At 35.3% G+C, this 17153-nt stretch overlaps 1 protein-coding gene across 1 annotated transcript in view; it reads right to left on the bottom strand.

Moving 5' to 3' along the window:
- Nucleotides 1-17153, bottom strand: part of LOC138306903 (serine-rich adhesin for platelets-like) — a 162978-nt gene that overhangs the window by 14194 nt on the left and 131631 nt on the right. Inside the window, 3 exon segments of the mRNA XM_069247466.1 lie at nt 5706-5857; nt 7245-7395; nt 14540-14673. Coding sequence (XP_069103567.1) covers nt 5706-5857; nt 7245-7395; nt 14540-14673 — 437 coding nt within the window.

Raw genomic sequence — 17153 nt, 5'->3', positions numbered from 1 at the left:
AACATTGGGTCACAGACATATGGATTTTAAACATTGGGTCACAGTGACATATGGATTTTAAACATTGGGTCACAGTGACATATGGATTTTAAACATTGGGTCACAGTGACATATGGATTTTAAACATTGGGTCACAGTGACATATGGATTTTAAACATATGGGTTACAGTGACATATGGATTTTAAACATTGGGTCACAGTGACATATGGATTTTAAACATTGGGTCACAGTGACATATGGATTTTAAACATTGGGTCACAGTGACATATGGATTTTAAACATTGGGTCACATGTGGATTTTAACATTGGGTCACAGTGACATATGATTTTAAACATTGGGTCACAGTGACATATGGATTTTAAACATTGGGTCACAGTGACATATGGTTTTAAACATTGGTCACATGATGGATTTTAAACATTGGGTCACAGTGACATATGGATTTAAACATTGGTCACAGTGACATATGGATTTTAAACATTGGGTCACAGTGACATATGGATTTTAAAACATGGGGTCACAGTGACATATGGATTTTTTAAACATTGGGTCACAGTGTGACATTGATGGGATTTTAAACATTGGGTCACAGTGACATATGGATTTTAAACATTGGGTCACAGTGACATCTGGATTTTAAACATTGGGTCACAGTGACATATGGATTTTAAACATTGGGTCACAGTGACATATGGATTTTAAATACATTGGTCACAGTGACATATGGATTTTAAACATTGGGTCACAGTGACATATGGATTTTAAACATTGGGTCACAGTGACATATGGATTTTAAACATTGGGTCACAGTGACATATGGATTTTAAACATTGGGTCACAGTGACATATGGATTTTAAACATTGGGTCACAGTGACATATGGATTTTAAACATTGGGTCACAGTGACATATGGATTTTTAAACATTGGGTCACAGTGACATATGGATTTTAAACATTGGGTCACAGTGACATATGGATTTTAAACATTGGGTCACAGTGACATATGGATTTTAAACATTGGGTCACAGTGACATATGGATTTTAAACATTGGGTCACAGTGACATATGGATTTTAAACATTGGGTCACAGTGACATATGGATTTTAAACATTGGGTCACAGTGACATATGGATTTTAAACATTGGGTCACAGTGACATATGGATTTTAAACATTGGGTCACAGTGACATATGGATTTTAAACATGGTCACAGTGACATATGGATTTTAAACATCAGGGTCACATAAATGGATTTAAACATCATGGAATAGATCATGGCACGGGATACCCCAATGTACAGATGCTCTGCGGTGAAATTATTCCATCGGCTTCTACAGTATGTGTGGAGGTTCTTTCTACATAGACAATATTACATATGGATGGCACCAATATTGATTTCTTATTAAACAAAGATTTTCTAAAAGAATAATTCATTTTCATAAAAACTGTGGCATCATTTCGCAAGAATAAATGAAATAAAGTATTAAAGGTCCACTATAGCTTTCCGTAGTAAAATTTAAAGGTCTCTTAAAAAAACATTAATAACATAAGAAAATATAAATCGATGGCCTAAGATGAGGTAACAACACCAAACAAATGCAAGATTTCCCACGTAATATATGATAACTGTGGAGATTCATTTTCGATGTTTTGCAATCTGGCACAGTAATAGTCACTGGTATTTTGTGGTATTTAGGTCAACGGCGGGAATTATAAGAAGGCCTGCGTTATGAAAATTAACATTTCATTTATTTTAATAAATTGTCCAGATAAGTGTAGTATTAACGATAAGATAATAACTTTTGCAACTATACAAAATTTTTGATCTTGTTTAAATGATTCCCATTTTAAAAATTAAAAGCCATTTCAGAAAGGAAGTGGGCCTTTAAATCTGACTGGTTTATTAGACTATGTCCGACTCCATACTAAGATTTTATCTTTATAATGATATGATTTAGTCTTAGAACAAAACCATTTCAACACACTCAGTCATTTTGAAATAATCTCTTAAAAAAACAGGTGAAGAAAGAGCATACAACAACATAAAACCATAAACCAACCTGGAAAATCGGTACAGGAAGTCCACACTCCGGACAACAAGTTGCCATGGTAGCTCATCACCACATCACCATAGTAACAGTTTTAACGCAATCACTTCCTTTTATGATTTGTACAAATTTCTTCTATTTTAAAATACAAGTTCACATCTAACAGTAAAACTGTGTATTTGCCGTATATCTGTTAAGATCACATATATTTCCTGGTGTGCAAAATCAAAATATAATCCAAAGATCACACATTGATCCAAAGGTCACCCACTGATCTCAAGGTCAAACAACAATCCAAAGGTCATACACACACTGCCAAACAGTTCATACCAATGCTTTAACGTGAAAAAGCTAGACCGCTTTGAAAAAGAAATCTGTTTCTAACTTTCAATATAGAAGCAAATTTTGTTTATAAGAAACACTGGCAGTATCGTATGATATGTAGCTATCTGTATTTTGGCATTTTCCTGTCATTAAATCCATAACATAAACTCAGATATAACAGGTGGGTAGGTCTGTTTTTAATGAAGAACACCAAATGAGAGAAAAAACATCCATGATGTTAAAGATCCAAGTAAGGGAAGCCGAGATTTGGAGGATAATCAGCCAGGTTATATAACACCTGGGGAGTGTATAGAGAGGTAGGTCGTAATAAAACACATGTCTACGGATCCTCAGGTCTTCATCCCGATGTAACACTGATGTTACACACTCCACTCATTAGGATTTAGTGAATGAATCAGATAACAAAATCACTTCCTATCTCTGATGTGACAATAGTATTATGTAATCCGCATACATATGCTAATTAATCTGTACAAAATCACACCTCATCTACGACATGGACATGACGAGTGTAATCAGTATACATATGCTAATTAGTCTGTACAGAGGGAAAACCAACATTCCTTCATGACTTAACTCCACATCCTCAGAATTTTGACAATTCTCCAAAAGATTAAAACCTCTGCCTTTTGATACAGTACATATCACCAATACTTCAGCATCTGTTACAAACTAGTGAATAATCCTATCACAACTCCACCTCACTGGTGTTCCAGTATGTCCATCTTCAAAATGATTTTTTTTTTTTTAAATATCAAATTGTAATTAGTACACTTTGGTAATCCCGAGAGATTAATGTTGCCTGAGGTATTTGTTCTGTCCTGATACAATTAACACAGCTGCTGACGTGACTTGTCCTCGTAATAAAGTACAAATGTGATGCACACGTTAATGGAGCATGTTCTCGTTTATTTCCCCGTGTCACCACCATAACAGCATGTTATACATCACCGAACATTCTCGGCTCATATAAATTTCTCCTCGTTAGAAATTCATGGCTAAGTCATTTGCATAATTGTTTTAGAATAACATCATAAATGTGTTAAAAGAACAATCGTTTAAAATTGTTTCTATGTTTCCTAGATTATCTGTTAACTTGTAGAATTCTGTCCTTTCCTTCACTATCACGGATTACAATTTACATTTCCCTGAACGAGTTCGGAGACAGACATTTAGACTTCAGATTGAAACATGGAGATAGGTTCGTTGATGTTCATTATCAAATTTCCTCAGAATTATAATCCAGAATATCCAGTGTACCAGTATATGTATGTCAGACGAACAGGATAAATAGAAATAGAATATTTTCCTCCAACTTCCAAAAGACACAGTAAATACTTCCAGTATAACAGATCCTCTCAGCTTCTATATTGATCACAACTGATTTTATAAAATTACAGGAAATAGGTCTTCCCCATAACTTATCTTGTCAAACCCAACATTTTCAGTATAGATAAACAACTGGTATGACAAAATTCCAATATTCAATACTTCTTCAAAAGTAGCCCAGAAATGTGGTGACGGTTACAGAAAAGGAAAGTTTTGTATGAGCAGAGCACCGTTCGTACTAGTGGAATATAAGTTGTTTGACTGTGAAACCTAGGGTACACTTTCTTTTTATCAAGATTACAGAATAGCCTAAGTGGAGAGTTGTGGTGATAGACATCAGGAAGGCACTCAGCAGGGGGCATCAGTATATATATGCTGTTTACTGCAAAAGTTTCCACCAAAATATATTATAGAGATAATATCAGAGTCAGGAATTCAGGTGCCAAGCATCATCAAATGGCTTGGAGCCTCTCGGTTATTTTGTTAGTGTTTGTAAAAACACCTTACAGAGTGTTGGATAGAATGTCTCGCTCTCAGAAACACAGAACATCCTAACGTCACTGATCAATAACAAGGAAGCGATTAGAGCCGGAAACTGACGCTACCATAAGTTGACTTTATAGAACCCTCACGATGCAGAACATAGTGGGGCTCCAGTGGGGCAATTTTAAAGATTCAGTTTCAAGGAAAAAGTCTCTAAATTTAATTTAAATCACATCAACGCAGATCCAAAAATGAACAATCTGGGTTTCCTATAAAAAATTGTTGTTTTTTTGTGTTGCTAAGTGAGCTTCCATATTGGCGGTTATGTATAGAACACAATAGTTGACCACTACAAATACTTGATTTCAGGTGAAAATTACAAGGCTTGAAATTCACAAATTTTAAGTTAAAAGGACCCAAGATAGGTCTAATAGGGTGAAAAGTCTGTGCTGTTTCATAGCAATTGACAGATGAGCCAAACGAAGTCAACAGATAAGTCACTATACTTAAGCTTGGTGCTTGTGTTTTAAAGTCAATCATTCACATGAATTCACTTATGAAAGGAATATCGGGATAAAATATTTATAGGTAAATATTAGAGTGGGATAAAGTCCAATGATTCTATTCTTAAATTCAGTATCATTAAAATGTTTCAAATCCATTTAAAAAACAACAAGACATAAGCCATCATGAGAGGTATTAAGTAGTTATAATTACGTTTTTGAGATAGTTATTATCCACCAATGTTTGTTTGTTTGATTATTTTAATGTCCTATCCACCAATGATGATGGAGTGTTCCTCTAATGGCCGACCAATCAGATAACCTTACACAGATTTCAAACGGTCACATGTGTTATCGTAGACAGGAAAATTATAAAATCAATACCAAGGAAAATCAGGATCGAGGATTTATATCCTGGAGTCTGGGCGCCACAGTGGGATCATGTGTACTGTGTGTTCCGACATGGCTGGTTTTGGCTTCGTAGATATACATATTATTTTTTACTGACAGTTCAACAGTAAAATACTGGATTTTTATAAAAGGTCAAATCACTCGAGTAATCTTAACAATTCCACATTATTTACTCTTGTAATACCAAATGCCATATGTAATTTTTGAACTTAAAATTTCATGTCAAGAAATCACTAAAATATCCAGAAAAGCAAAGAAAATTAACATGCTTACCATATAAAGGGAAGATAAAATTGCTTGTCTAAGGGAGGTAATCTCCATATAAAGGGGGATAATCTAAAATGTCCAGGGGAGATAACCTACAATACCCTTGAGACATAACATGTAATGGACTGTGACAATATTTCATGAAACTCTTTGTTTCTTTATCTCAAAATGTAATCTGGGCAAAAATATGAGAGAGGATGGCAGACAGGCATCAGTAATACTACATGTCCCCTATTTGGTCACTGGGGCATAACAATGTATGTATATGTAATAATCAGTTCTAAATTTGATATCATTCTCTCCAATGTTTCAACTTACCTCATCCAAAGTAGAAAGATGTGCCTGCGATGATCTCACACTCAAGCTTTTCTCGTGTAAACTGATGCGGTCCATGGAGTAATCGGAACCATCGTCAGAACTACTGTCATTGTCAAAGTGATGAAATTCATCGCCATGGAGATTGCTACATCCTGTAAGGTCAAAGTTCACCATACAACACTGTAAACTTTTCACATAATTGACTGGTTTATACTCTGATTCCATGATGTAGTCCTACCACAGACACATTACAATGGCTCAGCAGTAGTCCCTCGTGATGAAAATTTTTACATGTGACACTAGAATTATCCCGGAAGTTAACATAATCAACGTTAGATAATGATAGTCTGCCTGATAAGAGTAAATAGGTATAACAGTTTATCAGTGTTACACACTCGATCACTGTAGACAAAGTGAAAGTAATGGCCTGGGAAAGTTGTTAGAGTCATAAGCTTAGCGGGATTATAGGATTACGTGGTGATAATCCCAGTAAGCTGTGATAATATCCAGCATAGTGTTATAATATAAACAATCTTAATGAGTCACAAGTGGCAATTACTCTAGGAAACAAACATATATATACTGGGAAATCAACACCAAGTAAACAACTGATAAACAAAACAAACAAAATCAGTCCAATACATCACCGTCACATTAGTACTCATAACTGTCATTATATAACTCCTAGTCATCATACTCAAGTTAAAACTTTGGATAATTTACATGAGATTAAATCTACTATGTCTTATCCATTTATATCTAAACTATTTAAATTAAAGAGTTTAGATAAATGTTTCCAGTCACATTCTTTTTCAATCTTTTGATTTATACAAAAAGTTTTAATAAATCTTACAATTAAAACAATACACAGATATTGATTTTATGTCTGATATATATATATGCCTGTTGATCTTACCTAAATCACTATGCCTTTTCCGACATCTCTGTAGTTTGTCAAATCTTACCTAGAGCACTATGCCTTTTCCGACTTCTCTGTAGTTTGTAAGACCTTAACTAGAGCACTTTGCCTTTTCCGACATCTCTGTAGTTTGTCAGATCTTACCTAGAGCACTATGCCTTTTCTGACATCTCTGTAGTTTGTCAGATCTTACCTAGAGCACTATGCCTTTTCTGACATCTCTGTAGTTTGTCAGATCTTACCTAGAGCACTATGCCTTTTCTGACATCTCTGTAGTTTGTCAGATCTTACCTAGAGCACTATGCCTTTTCTGACATCTCTGTAGTTTGTCAGATCTTACCTAGAGCACTATGCCTTTTCCGACATCTCTGTAGTTTGTCAGATCTTACCTAGAGCACTATGCCTTTTCTGACATCTCTGTAGTTTGTCAGACTTACCTAGAGCACTATGCCTTTTCTGACATCTCTGTAGTTTGTCAGACTTACCTAGAGCACTATGCCTTTTCTGACATTCTGAGTTTCAGACTCACTAAGCCTTTTTCTGACATCTCTGTAGTTTGTCAGATCTTACCTAGAGCACTATGCCTTTTTTCGACATTTCTGTAGTTTGTCAGATCTTACCTAGAGCACTATGCCTTTTCCGACATTTCTGTAGTTTGTCCAGACTTTCTGGCATACTATGAGATCGGACCAATGTAGAAGTCACTTTCCGCGTCCTCTGTTTTCGTGGCGCTCTCTCCAGGCGTGTTTTGATTGGCTGAGGAGTTGACATCTGTAAGAATTTAAATTAAATTGATAGAATTTTACAGAAAAAAAACCCAACAAATTGTTAACTTATTTCATATAGCAAGATAATGGGATGAAATAATTAACAAATGAAATTGGTTTAAAACATTAAGTTTTTAAAATCATTAATTTCTAGATTTTACATAAACAATGACTGAATTGTTTATTTCATAATCTGAAAGATTTTAAGTGTCACAGTTATATAGTCAACTCACCGAATGATCATTATGCTCTGGTTTTGATGTAATTTTAATTTTCAGTAATCTTAAATATTTCATACTTTAAGTTGAGTTATAAGATACCTTTAAAAATCAATCAAAGGTAAAATTTAAGTAAAGATATTTTTAAATATCCACAATAAAATTAAGTAAGACACATATGTGTTGTACATATGTAAATGCAGTGTATGATATAACCCGTGTCATTATATGTGCAGCTGGTGTCTACTCCAGTAGTTCTACTCTGGAGTAAAAGTGACAATTGAGTCTTAATTGATACCAACCAATTAAAAGGCTAATTAATTAACAGCTTATCAGCCTAAACTACTTCCCAACTGAACAGGTGCCCTGTACACACAGGTATAATTAACACTAACAAAAACACACCACCTTACTACACATCAAATAAACATTCCTTAAAATTTTCCTATAAAAGAATGTTTAAAACAATGAATATATTTCCTTTAATTAACTAATTTAAATTTAAGGAAACCAAATTACATTTCAATAGAATGAGTCATGTGGTGATGATACATAATATATACCTATAGACTAAACTTTAATTACCAAAGGCTTGACCTCTATATAATTTACATTTAATCACCTATTGTCTTTGTCAGAATATTTCTCCTCCATGTAAACTGATAATTTTCTGTCATACTGTTTAATCCACACAAATATATCTAATTGCAATAACTCTGACAAAATTAAAATGCAACTGCTGTAAACACTTAAAGAGGAGGATATTGATTTTTTAAGTTTTCTAAGACTTGATGAAACTCGTTATAACTGTATGGATAAATAGTGTATTAAGTAAGATTTATCGTGCTCTGTGGAGGTTCAGACTGATCCCAGATCTAGCTACCTCTTATATCAACTCTCACAATTAATTCCTACAGAAACAAATGTTTTAACACATCTAAGTGATGTGTAATTGGTGCGGTTGCCTAGCGACAATAAATAATAATGGCATTGCCTAGCAACAGATGATTTTGGGCTGTTGTAATCCGTGTGAGGACACGACAACAGGCCCCCGACGTGGTGACATTGGCCTTTACAAGACAAGGGGATGAGTCATAAGATGATAGTTCCAGAACCAGCCCTTAAATTGTCATGGTCTCAAAGGAAACACGTCTTTTTCACAATTTTTTATTCTTGATTTGTTCATTCTATTATTTCTAATTCTGATAGTTTATCTGTGTTTTTCCCCATTTCTGCAAACGTACAATGCAAAGAAAATGAAACAATAAATACTAAAAGGCTTTACATATATAACATAATATCTTAGTTTATCATGAGACCAGTAGGTTTCAGGTTAAATCATCACACTGGAGGTCTGAACAAATATTTCATTAATAGCTCTAGAGTTTGTATAAGTGGAAAGCTTGTTAACTTAGGAGAAGGTTTCTTATTTAGCCAGAGATTGAAACTTAAATTTATCTTTTAATTCTTTGTATTATGAACTAGTATGTTTAGTATTACGGCAGGTTTATATACATTCCTTCCGTTATCTGAAGAACTAATCTAACACTAAGTACATGACCCACAAACTCTAACAAAGACAAAGTACAGTTTTAATGATTCAGTGTTCTGTATGTAAACAATTGTATTTTTCTAATTAGCTCATGGGTGATTCATCTACGACAAATATAGAACTGATTATTGTAAGAGTTCAATGATCATTCTAAGTACAATATGCAGTTTCACAGAGAGAAATACTGAGGCTACAAGCTGTTAGTAGAGTCAATATTTTGAAGAATGCCCAGTTCCTTTCCTTCATCAGATTTCACATCAAGTTTTATCACACAGGTCTCAATTAGCCTTGTGTATCATGGGGCTGTCAATCACCCATCCATTAACACTGTAAGGTGATCCAGTAACAAATAGCAGGAATTGGTATATGTTTGTAAATGAAGAATATAAAAGATCTAGAAAGGTCTGTAATATGTTAATGTCCTCAGCACATTTTAAAGAAAGACACGAGTGGACTAGATGGACAAGCTTAGATAAAACATGACATGTACTATACTGTATGCCCCCCTCCAAATGTCATGACAGAGGGGAAAAATCCAAATATTTATTCTTTATAAAAGTTAAATTAGACAGCAGAGAAGAATAATGTTTGATGGGACTTTAGGAATGTTAGTCCTTGAATTTAACCTACATCTGTGACTCTGTAGTGGTCACATGACTAAATCTACCTATAAACATCCTCTGTAGTGGTCACATGACTAAACTCTAAATATAAACATCCTCTGTAGTGGTCACATGACTAAACTCTAAAGTATAAACATCCTCTGTAGTGGTCACATGACTAAATCTACCTATAAACATCCTCTAGTGGTCACATGACTAAACTCTAAATATAAACATCCTCTGTAGTGGTCACATGACTAAACTCTAACTATAAACTTCATCTGTAGTGGTCACATGACTAAACCTAACTATTAACATCCTCTTAGTGGTCACATGACTAAACTCTAACTATTAACATCCTCTGTAGTGGTCACATGACTAAACTCTAACTATAAACATCCTCTGTAGTGGTCACATGACTAAACTCTAAATATAAACATCCTCTGTAGTGGTCACATGACTAAACTCTAACTATTAACATCCTCTGTAGTGGTCACATGACTAAACTCTAAATATAAACATCCTCTGTAGTGGTCACATGACTAAACTCTAAATATAAACATCCTCTGTAGTGGTCACATGACTAAACTCTAACTATAAACATCCTCTGTAGTGGTCACATGACTAAACTCTAAATAAAAACATCCTCTGTAGTGGTCACATGACTAAACTCTAACTATTAACATCCTCTGTAGTGGTCACATGACTAAAACTCTAAATATAAACATCCTCTGTAGTGGTCACATGACTAAACTCTAACTATTAACATCCTCTGTAGTGGTCACATGACTAAACTCTAAATATAAACATCCTCTGTAGTGGTCACATGACTAAACTCTAAATATAAACATCCTCTGTAGTGGTCACATGACTAAACTCTAAATATAAACATCCTCTGTAGTGGTCACATGACTAAACTCTAAATATAAATATCCTCTGTAGTGGTCACATGACTAAACTCTAACTATTAACATCCTCTGTATTGATCTCAAAGTAAAAGTGAAGAAAACAAACAACTTCCTGGTCTGTGTTAGGTATGCAATCCTACATAGCACCTTAAGTGTTCTAGAAATACCACGAGTGACTTATCCTCGTCTGGAGACAATCGTAAACTACACATAAACCAGGAAGAGGAACCTGTACTCCAATGGTACTTTGATCAAGAGCACAGATTTACAAGTACCATTCTTCGAAATTTTTGCACAATTTTGTTTCAAATATAGATGTGGGTTTTTTATAACAGTGTCAATCAACAAGAAAATGCCTAATAAACATATTTAACCCCCCTCCTCTGCACAAATTTATCCCCGATACACTCCCCCATCCCCACCACAGTCCTCTTTGAACCCTTCAGAACCTCCCCCACCCGGGTGACCCCCCCTCCCACACACACAGAACACTTCCCTTAAAACACCCTAGACATTAAACCACCCCACCCCTGAAAACTCCTATCCCCACCAGAAAGGACATACCTCTTAAAACCTATAAACCACTGTCTCAGACATCTCCCTGCCCCCAAGCCCCCTGCCCCCAAACACTCTTCTCCCATGCATCTCCTCCCCATGTACTCCTTGCCACTAACCCCACTAATACTTGCAGAACACTTTTTCTGTTCCCTGCCATTTATACCCCCTTGCCCCAATCTTGTCCACTTTCCTCTCAGTTCTCTCCCCTGCTCAGTTTGTAGGTAGTAAAATGCACAATGCATCTGAAAAGTTAGAAAACTAGGAAAAGTTGAATAGTTGTAAAATAAAATTTATCCTGAGGACATCCCAGAGACCTCCAAAGTAATCTAGATGTCCCCAATACACCTGATAGAATTGTCCAACATATATAATGGTTTCCAATCAGCATTAGGTCACACCGTCAAACAGTCAGACTTGTCACCCTTACAACCAGTACCCAGACAATTGCCTTACCAATCTGTATCTGTTAGCCTTCGCAGCAGCAGACATTGAATTACGAAACTGTACAAGTTCCGGAATCGACTCCACGGAAACGGTGCCGTTAGATCCGAGGTTACAGAGAGATTGTGTTGATGTAGATGTCTGTTTAGTTCGGAGGTTACAGAGAGATAACGTAGATGTGGAGGTGCCATTGTGACTGATTGGAGGTTCCATGACGCTCAATCCACGCATCCTAACAATACTGTCCTATAGAACACCAACAAACTCATAAGGTACACATCCAAACTGTAGGGCCAGATTTCCCAATTAATATACAGCATTCAACACAGGCCTATTACAGAGCATTATGGCACTTCATACAATAAAGTAAGTGCCTGCACCAATGTGTATTTTTATTACGTTATGTAGTTAAATAGCAGATCTTGAGTCAATGTGCATTCTTCTTGATATAAATCACTCCTGAGAAATTTAAATTTCACCACAACACAGTTTATATCCAGCATGTATCAGCCATATCTATGTTGTCATATCCCCACACAGGTAATCCATTATATACACAGGTAGGAACTCATGTCTGGAACTCACTACTGCACAGACGACTAGAGAAATGACAAAGTCATGATTACAGCTGAATACTCTTTGTATATTTTACCGTGACCTCAATGTTTTACTGTGTCCTCGACGCTACAGGTGATCGACAGACAACACTAACTTAGTCGATGTCAATGAACAGCTATTGAAAAGGTCTCCTCCTTAAACTAAATATCAACAACTACACTTGACACACCGTTTGAAATGTCCTGACGTCACAATCATGTACAATTCAAATCTTCTATCAAAACAAATTTTTCAGTATATAAGTACACATAGAGGTATAACGTTGTACATAATCCTCCATCCCTACATGTCGGTCGGAAGTTCGTCCTTGCTCTAGTTTCCTTTGCAGTCAAGTGCACGCTCCGTGAGCTACTCCATGGAGCGGAGAAATTGCCTGGATTATTTATCCACTGTGAAACACAAGGAATAGCTCCTGGAACACCATTCACAGAATTGTGTGTGACTGGGAGAGCTACAGGTAGCTCTAGGCATTGTTGTAGCAGTGCACGACAAAAACTTTCCACCACCTCCTCTGATCACACATTGTATATCTCTACAGGACTACACACACTATCTGTACTATCACCTAGCCTGCTCAGTAATCACCCCTTAACCCTGAATCCTACTCACGACTCTCACAGGGGGATATAATACTGATCTCACCGTACAGGGAGAGTACACACACAGGCCAGATAACAATAGGAAGATAACAATGACGAGCAACACATTGTTTAGTTAATTTTAAATTACAAGGATTAATTAATTTATTTAAACTACAAGGATAAATTTATTAAATTTATTTCTGTGTATGATTATAAATAAACACTGATGCTATTACTAACTGTTGGTATTACATAAGTGTAACAGCTGAAGGACTACGTATACACCTCCGTAGTAATTTTATGTTTCTTTATCACGCATGACTTAACAAAAGGCTAAATAAAGACAATAGAACATATATGTTACACAATGTGACTGACAAAGAAAACAAATGGTTAAAAATGATCTCATTTCCTCTAATTCTATAGGAGTTATAGCCACTTTACAACACATGAAAACATCAAAGTTAACTATCTAGCTTTAATTCCTGTGGTACAGTTTAACCTGTAAAGACAGATAATATTTATTTGTAAATTACTAATGTTAATGTATATGGTCCTTCTTACCCTATCTATATAAACACACACAGCATTCTTTTGTACAGTTTGATTTTTGTATCTGTACCAGAAGAGGAGAAGATGTAGAGACTGGGATCTGAGTCCAATTGAGCTACTGTCAGGTCAACGGTGATCAGCCCAGCTACACCGAGTCACTGTCAGGTCAACGGTGATCAGCCCAGCTACACCAAGTCACGTCCATTGTTACCCTCGGTGTCTATTGTATATATGTACAATCTTCCTTGTCAATATATCTATTGTCTACCTGTCTTTGTACAGACCAAGTCTTCAATTGCAATATTTTCTTTGAGAAAGGTAGTGAAACATTCTTAAGCTTATGTAGAAGAACAAGTAAAATACACATTCCTGTTGAGTGCCCCGACCAGGAATTGAACCCGGGTCTCCGGCGTGGAAATCTACGGCTCTACCGACTGAGCCAAAGAAGCATGCTCCGTCAGCTGAGTGACAGAGACCGTATTTAACACTATATATGTACAAGTCACACCGACCCGCTCCTTTTACACTTACAACACTACTCTTTTGCACTGAATTCAAATCATGGTTCACAAAAAAATGTCGCTGCAGTAAACCTCACTAAATTTATCAACTAATTGAAGTATTATTGATTTTTGATTCCAGGAAGTGTGATCCCAAGTCATTCTCCTATTTCACTTAATAGATTTAATTCACTCAATGCCACTGAACATCTTCAAATACATTACAAGGGTATATATAATTTTTGTGGTGTATCTCCTAGTTGCAACTGAACTTTTCTATCTGAGTTGTGTGATCCTTTCTGATAGAAAATGTGACAATTATCAATACTAACATACATTGTACTTCCCACCGCGATGTGATGCCAGTAAGACATGAGTTACCTCCCATTAGTCACGAAGCAGTACGTATCTCCAGTCATCCTACCTTACATTACATACCTCCTGTTGGTTGTTGGTTTTTTTTTTGTTTTTTTTGCAGTGATTCCTTTTTATTATTGGATCTTGTGTCTGTTTAAACACAAGCTAAAGAGAAAATGTAAAATAGCAAATAATTGCAGGTATAAGATCCAATAATATACACCATTAATAAAGATGTTATATATTGTGGCAGACACTCACCCTCCTTTTGCTGGGTTTCTGGTCCATGGCTTCCTGCCGAAGTCGTAGAGAATCCAGACTCTGGAGGGAGTTGTAGGGCATTAGACTGGACTGGCTCCCAAAGGGTTTAAGCTCGGACTTCAGGGAGCTTCCACCTGTAAAATAAACACAGGTCAGTGGAAAAGCTATTCTAAGGTCTTCACTATGATGAGAAAATTAACACATTTCCATTCTGTTTCCTAAAAACTCTAAAAATAATGTGATACATATCAACCATCCAAAATAACATTTCTTGTCAAATAAAGTATAGGTGTAAACCATGTGATATACAGGAACTCTCTAAAAAAACATTTCTGAGCGTCTGAACTTTAGAGAGAAGATCAACAGATATATATAGGCTTCACTGATGTCTTGTATCATTTACAAATAAATCACCAATATATTACAGATGTACTCTCTAGAGAGAGCAACTGAATAGAATTTATGTAAAGATAATTTGTTACCTTCAGAAAGGATATATGTGACAAATTATATACACTGTTGTTCCATGTACAGTTAAACTAGGACCTCACCATAATATAAATTTGTTTGAAAACTCAATTTGACGTAAAAATTTAGTGAAGTTTCGATCCATATTTAAAAGTCTGCATGTCCATGTATCGATAAATGGTAATGGTGTCCCTGGGGCAATGTGTTGATTTACAAAGTAAAGTTTACACACATATAACGCTTAAATAACATTGAAAGTAATAAACACAAACTTGTTTTTATTGTGCACATTATTGATATCAAATTATTAAAGAGAGATAATTACTATCAATTGAGACTGTAACACTATAAAGGGGAGGTAACCCAGGAATCGGCCGTGTATACACACCTGTGTAAAGTTGACTATACTATAGGTAACACGTTTATTATAAGATGCATTACCTGATCAGGTAAGACCTATAAATAACACATTAATGCCCTACTAGGCATTACTATCTATAGATATCAACACCGTTACGTTTCTCCTATACATTATATATGGTAGAAAATACATGGCAGAACTGATCGCTCTCACCACTTACATTCAAATACAAAACCCAATAGTTATTTAAGTCAGGCATTGTAATGAAGCAAAATAAAATAAAACAATAAACTTAACACAAATTTACATGCATTGAATATGAGGAATAAAATTTCTAAGTCAATAAAATGACATTGATATGAACACAATACAAAAGCATGTGTTTACTGACTGATGATACTTACGGAGAATTAACGCCAACATGCTTTGTCCTATAAGTTATCAGCTTTAGAAACTATAGTTGTACTTTAGAAACTATAGTTGTAGAAATCCATTAGAAAGTCTCTGATAATTCTATATACCACTACAAGACTTCACATTGCCATCCTGTTGCCAGGTTTTTAAGCTACTATCCAAGACTTTACATGTTTTAAACGCTGCACAGAGTTAAGAAATACCAAAGCACATGAACTGAACAGCCTCCATTTGTTTTTGACACATTAATGTCTACAAGTTGTATAATCCACACTCTATCAACATGCAGCAACCACTATATTCCATTCCATACATCCTGAGCAAAGTACAAAAACTAGCCATGAAAATCCAATGTTATCATGAGAACATAAATTCCACAATGTTTACCAACATGTCAAAGTTCACCGTTCTTACTCCTATATGTAAGTGTAACTGAGGAGGTATCACTGAAGTTAACGTTGGTGTACCAGTAAAATTAACAGAATGTTTTCACTAGTCATGTCCAGACTTCCGTGAGTTATCACAAACAAATAGATACATAATGATGGACAGTGGTCACTGTTTGTCCAGAAGCTGTAAATATACGATAAACAAACAAATAGGGCGTCACATAGCTCCTCCCCCTGAGACAGACCAGGGTGATATAGGAATGTACCCTTACACTATAGCCTTGTACCCTCACAGTCACAGCTACGGTAAATATACTGGGATTAGGCAGATAGAGATAATACTTAATAACAATATAGATATTTTACTCAGATAAATATAACACTTTATAACAATATAAATATTTATCTTAAATGTTTCAATGCCATATATCAGTATAAAGTCTTAATAGTTTCTTTTAAGTGGAATTCTTTGTACAGTATTTGGACTAGCAACAAATAAAAAAACAAGTATTTTTATTTTACAGAAAAGTTTCAATATTTAAACAAAAGATTCAAAGTTAAATTCTTTTCTTTAGAATTGTATTTCTCCCAGTCATTCTCACAAATTGCTCCTTCTGCACTTCTGTATTCATCATTAATTTAAAATCATAAGAGACTATCAATCCTATTTACATCCTGAAAGATAGATTGAGTTTTTTTGTTTATACATTGACAGATTAACTATTTTTTGAAATCGTTGAAAATTTAATGACTATAAAAAGTGAACATAATATCATGTTATCTGCCGTATACATATGTTACCTACTTTACCCCACTTGATCAAGTTCTGTATTTAACATGCTGGGCCCGTAATATCTTCAATAGCCTGTCTCAAGTATCAAGGAAAAGATCACTTCTAATATGTAAATTTGAAAACTTTCACTTTGGCTATATGAAAGAACCTGAAAAAGCCTGAGTGCCATGACAATTGTACCGCCCTCCA

This window comes from Argopecten irradians, chromosome 14 (assembly GCF_041381155.1).
Source record: "Argopecten irradians isolate NY chromosome 14, Ai_NY, whole genome shotgun sequence".
Lineage (NCBI taxonomy): Eukaryota > Metazoa > Mollusca > Bivalvia > Pectinida > Pectinidae > Argopecten > Argopecten irradians.
Note: the sequence above shows the minus strand (reverse complement) of the source record. Positions and strands in the feature narration are given on the sequence as shown.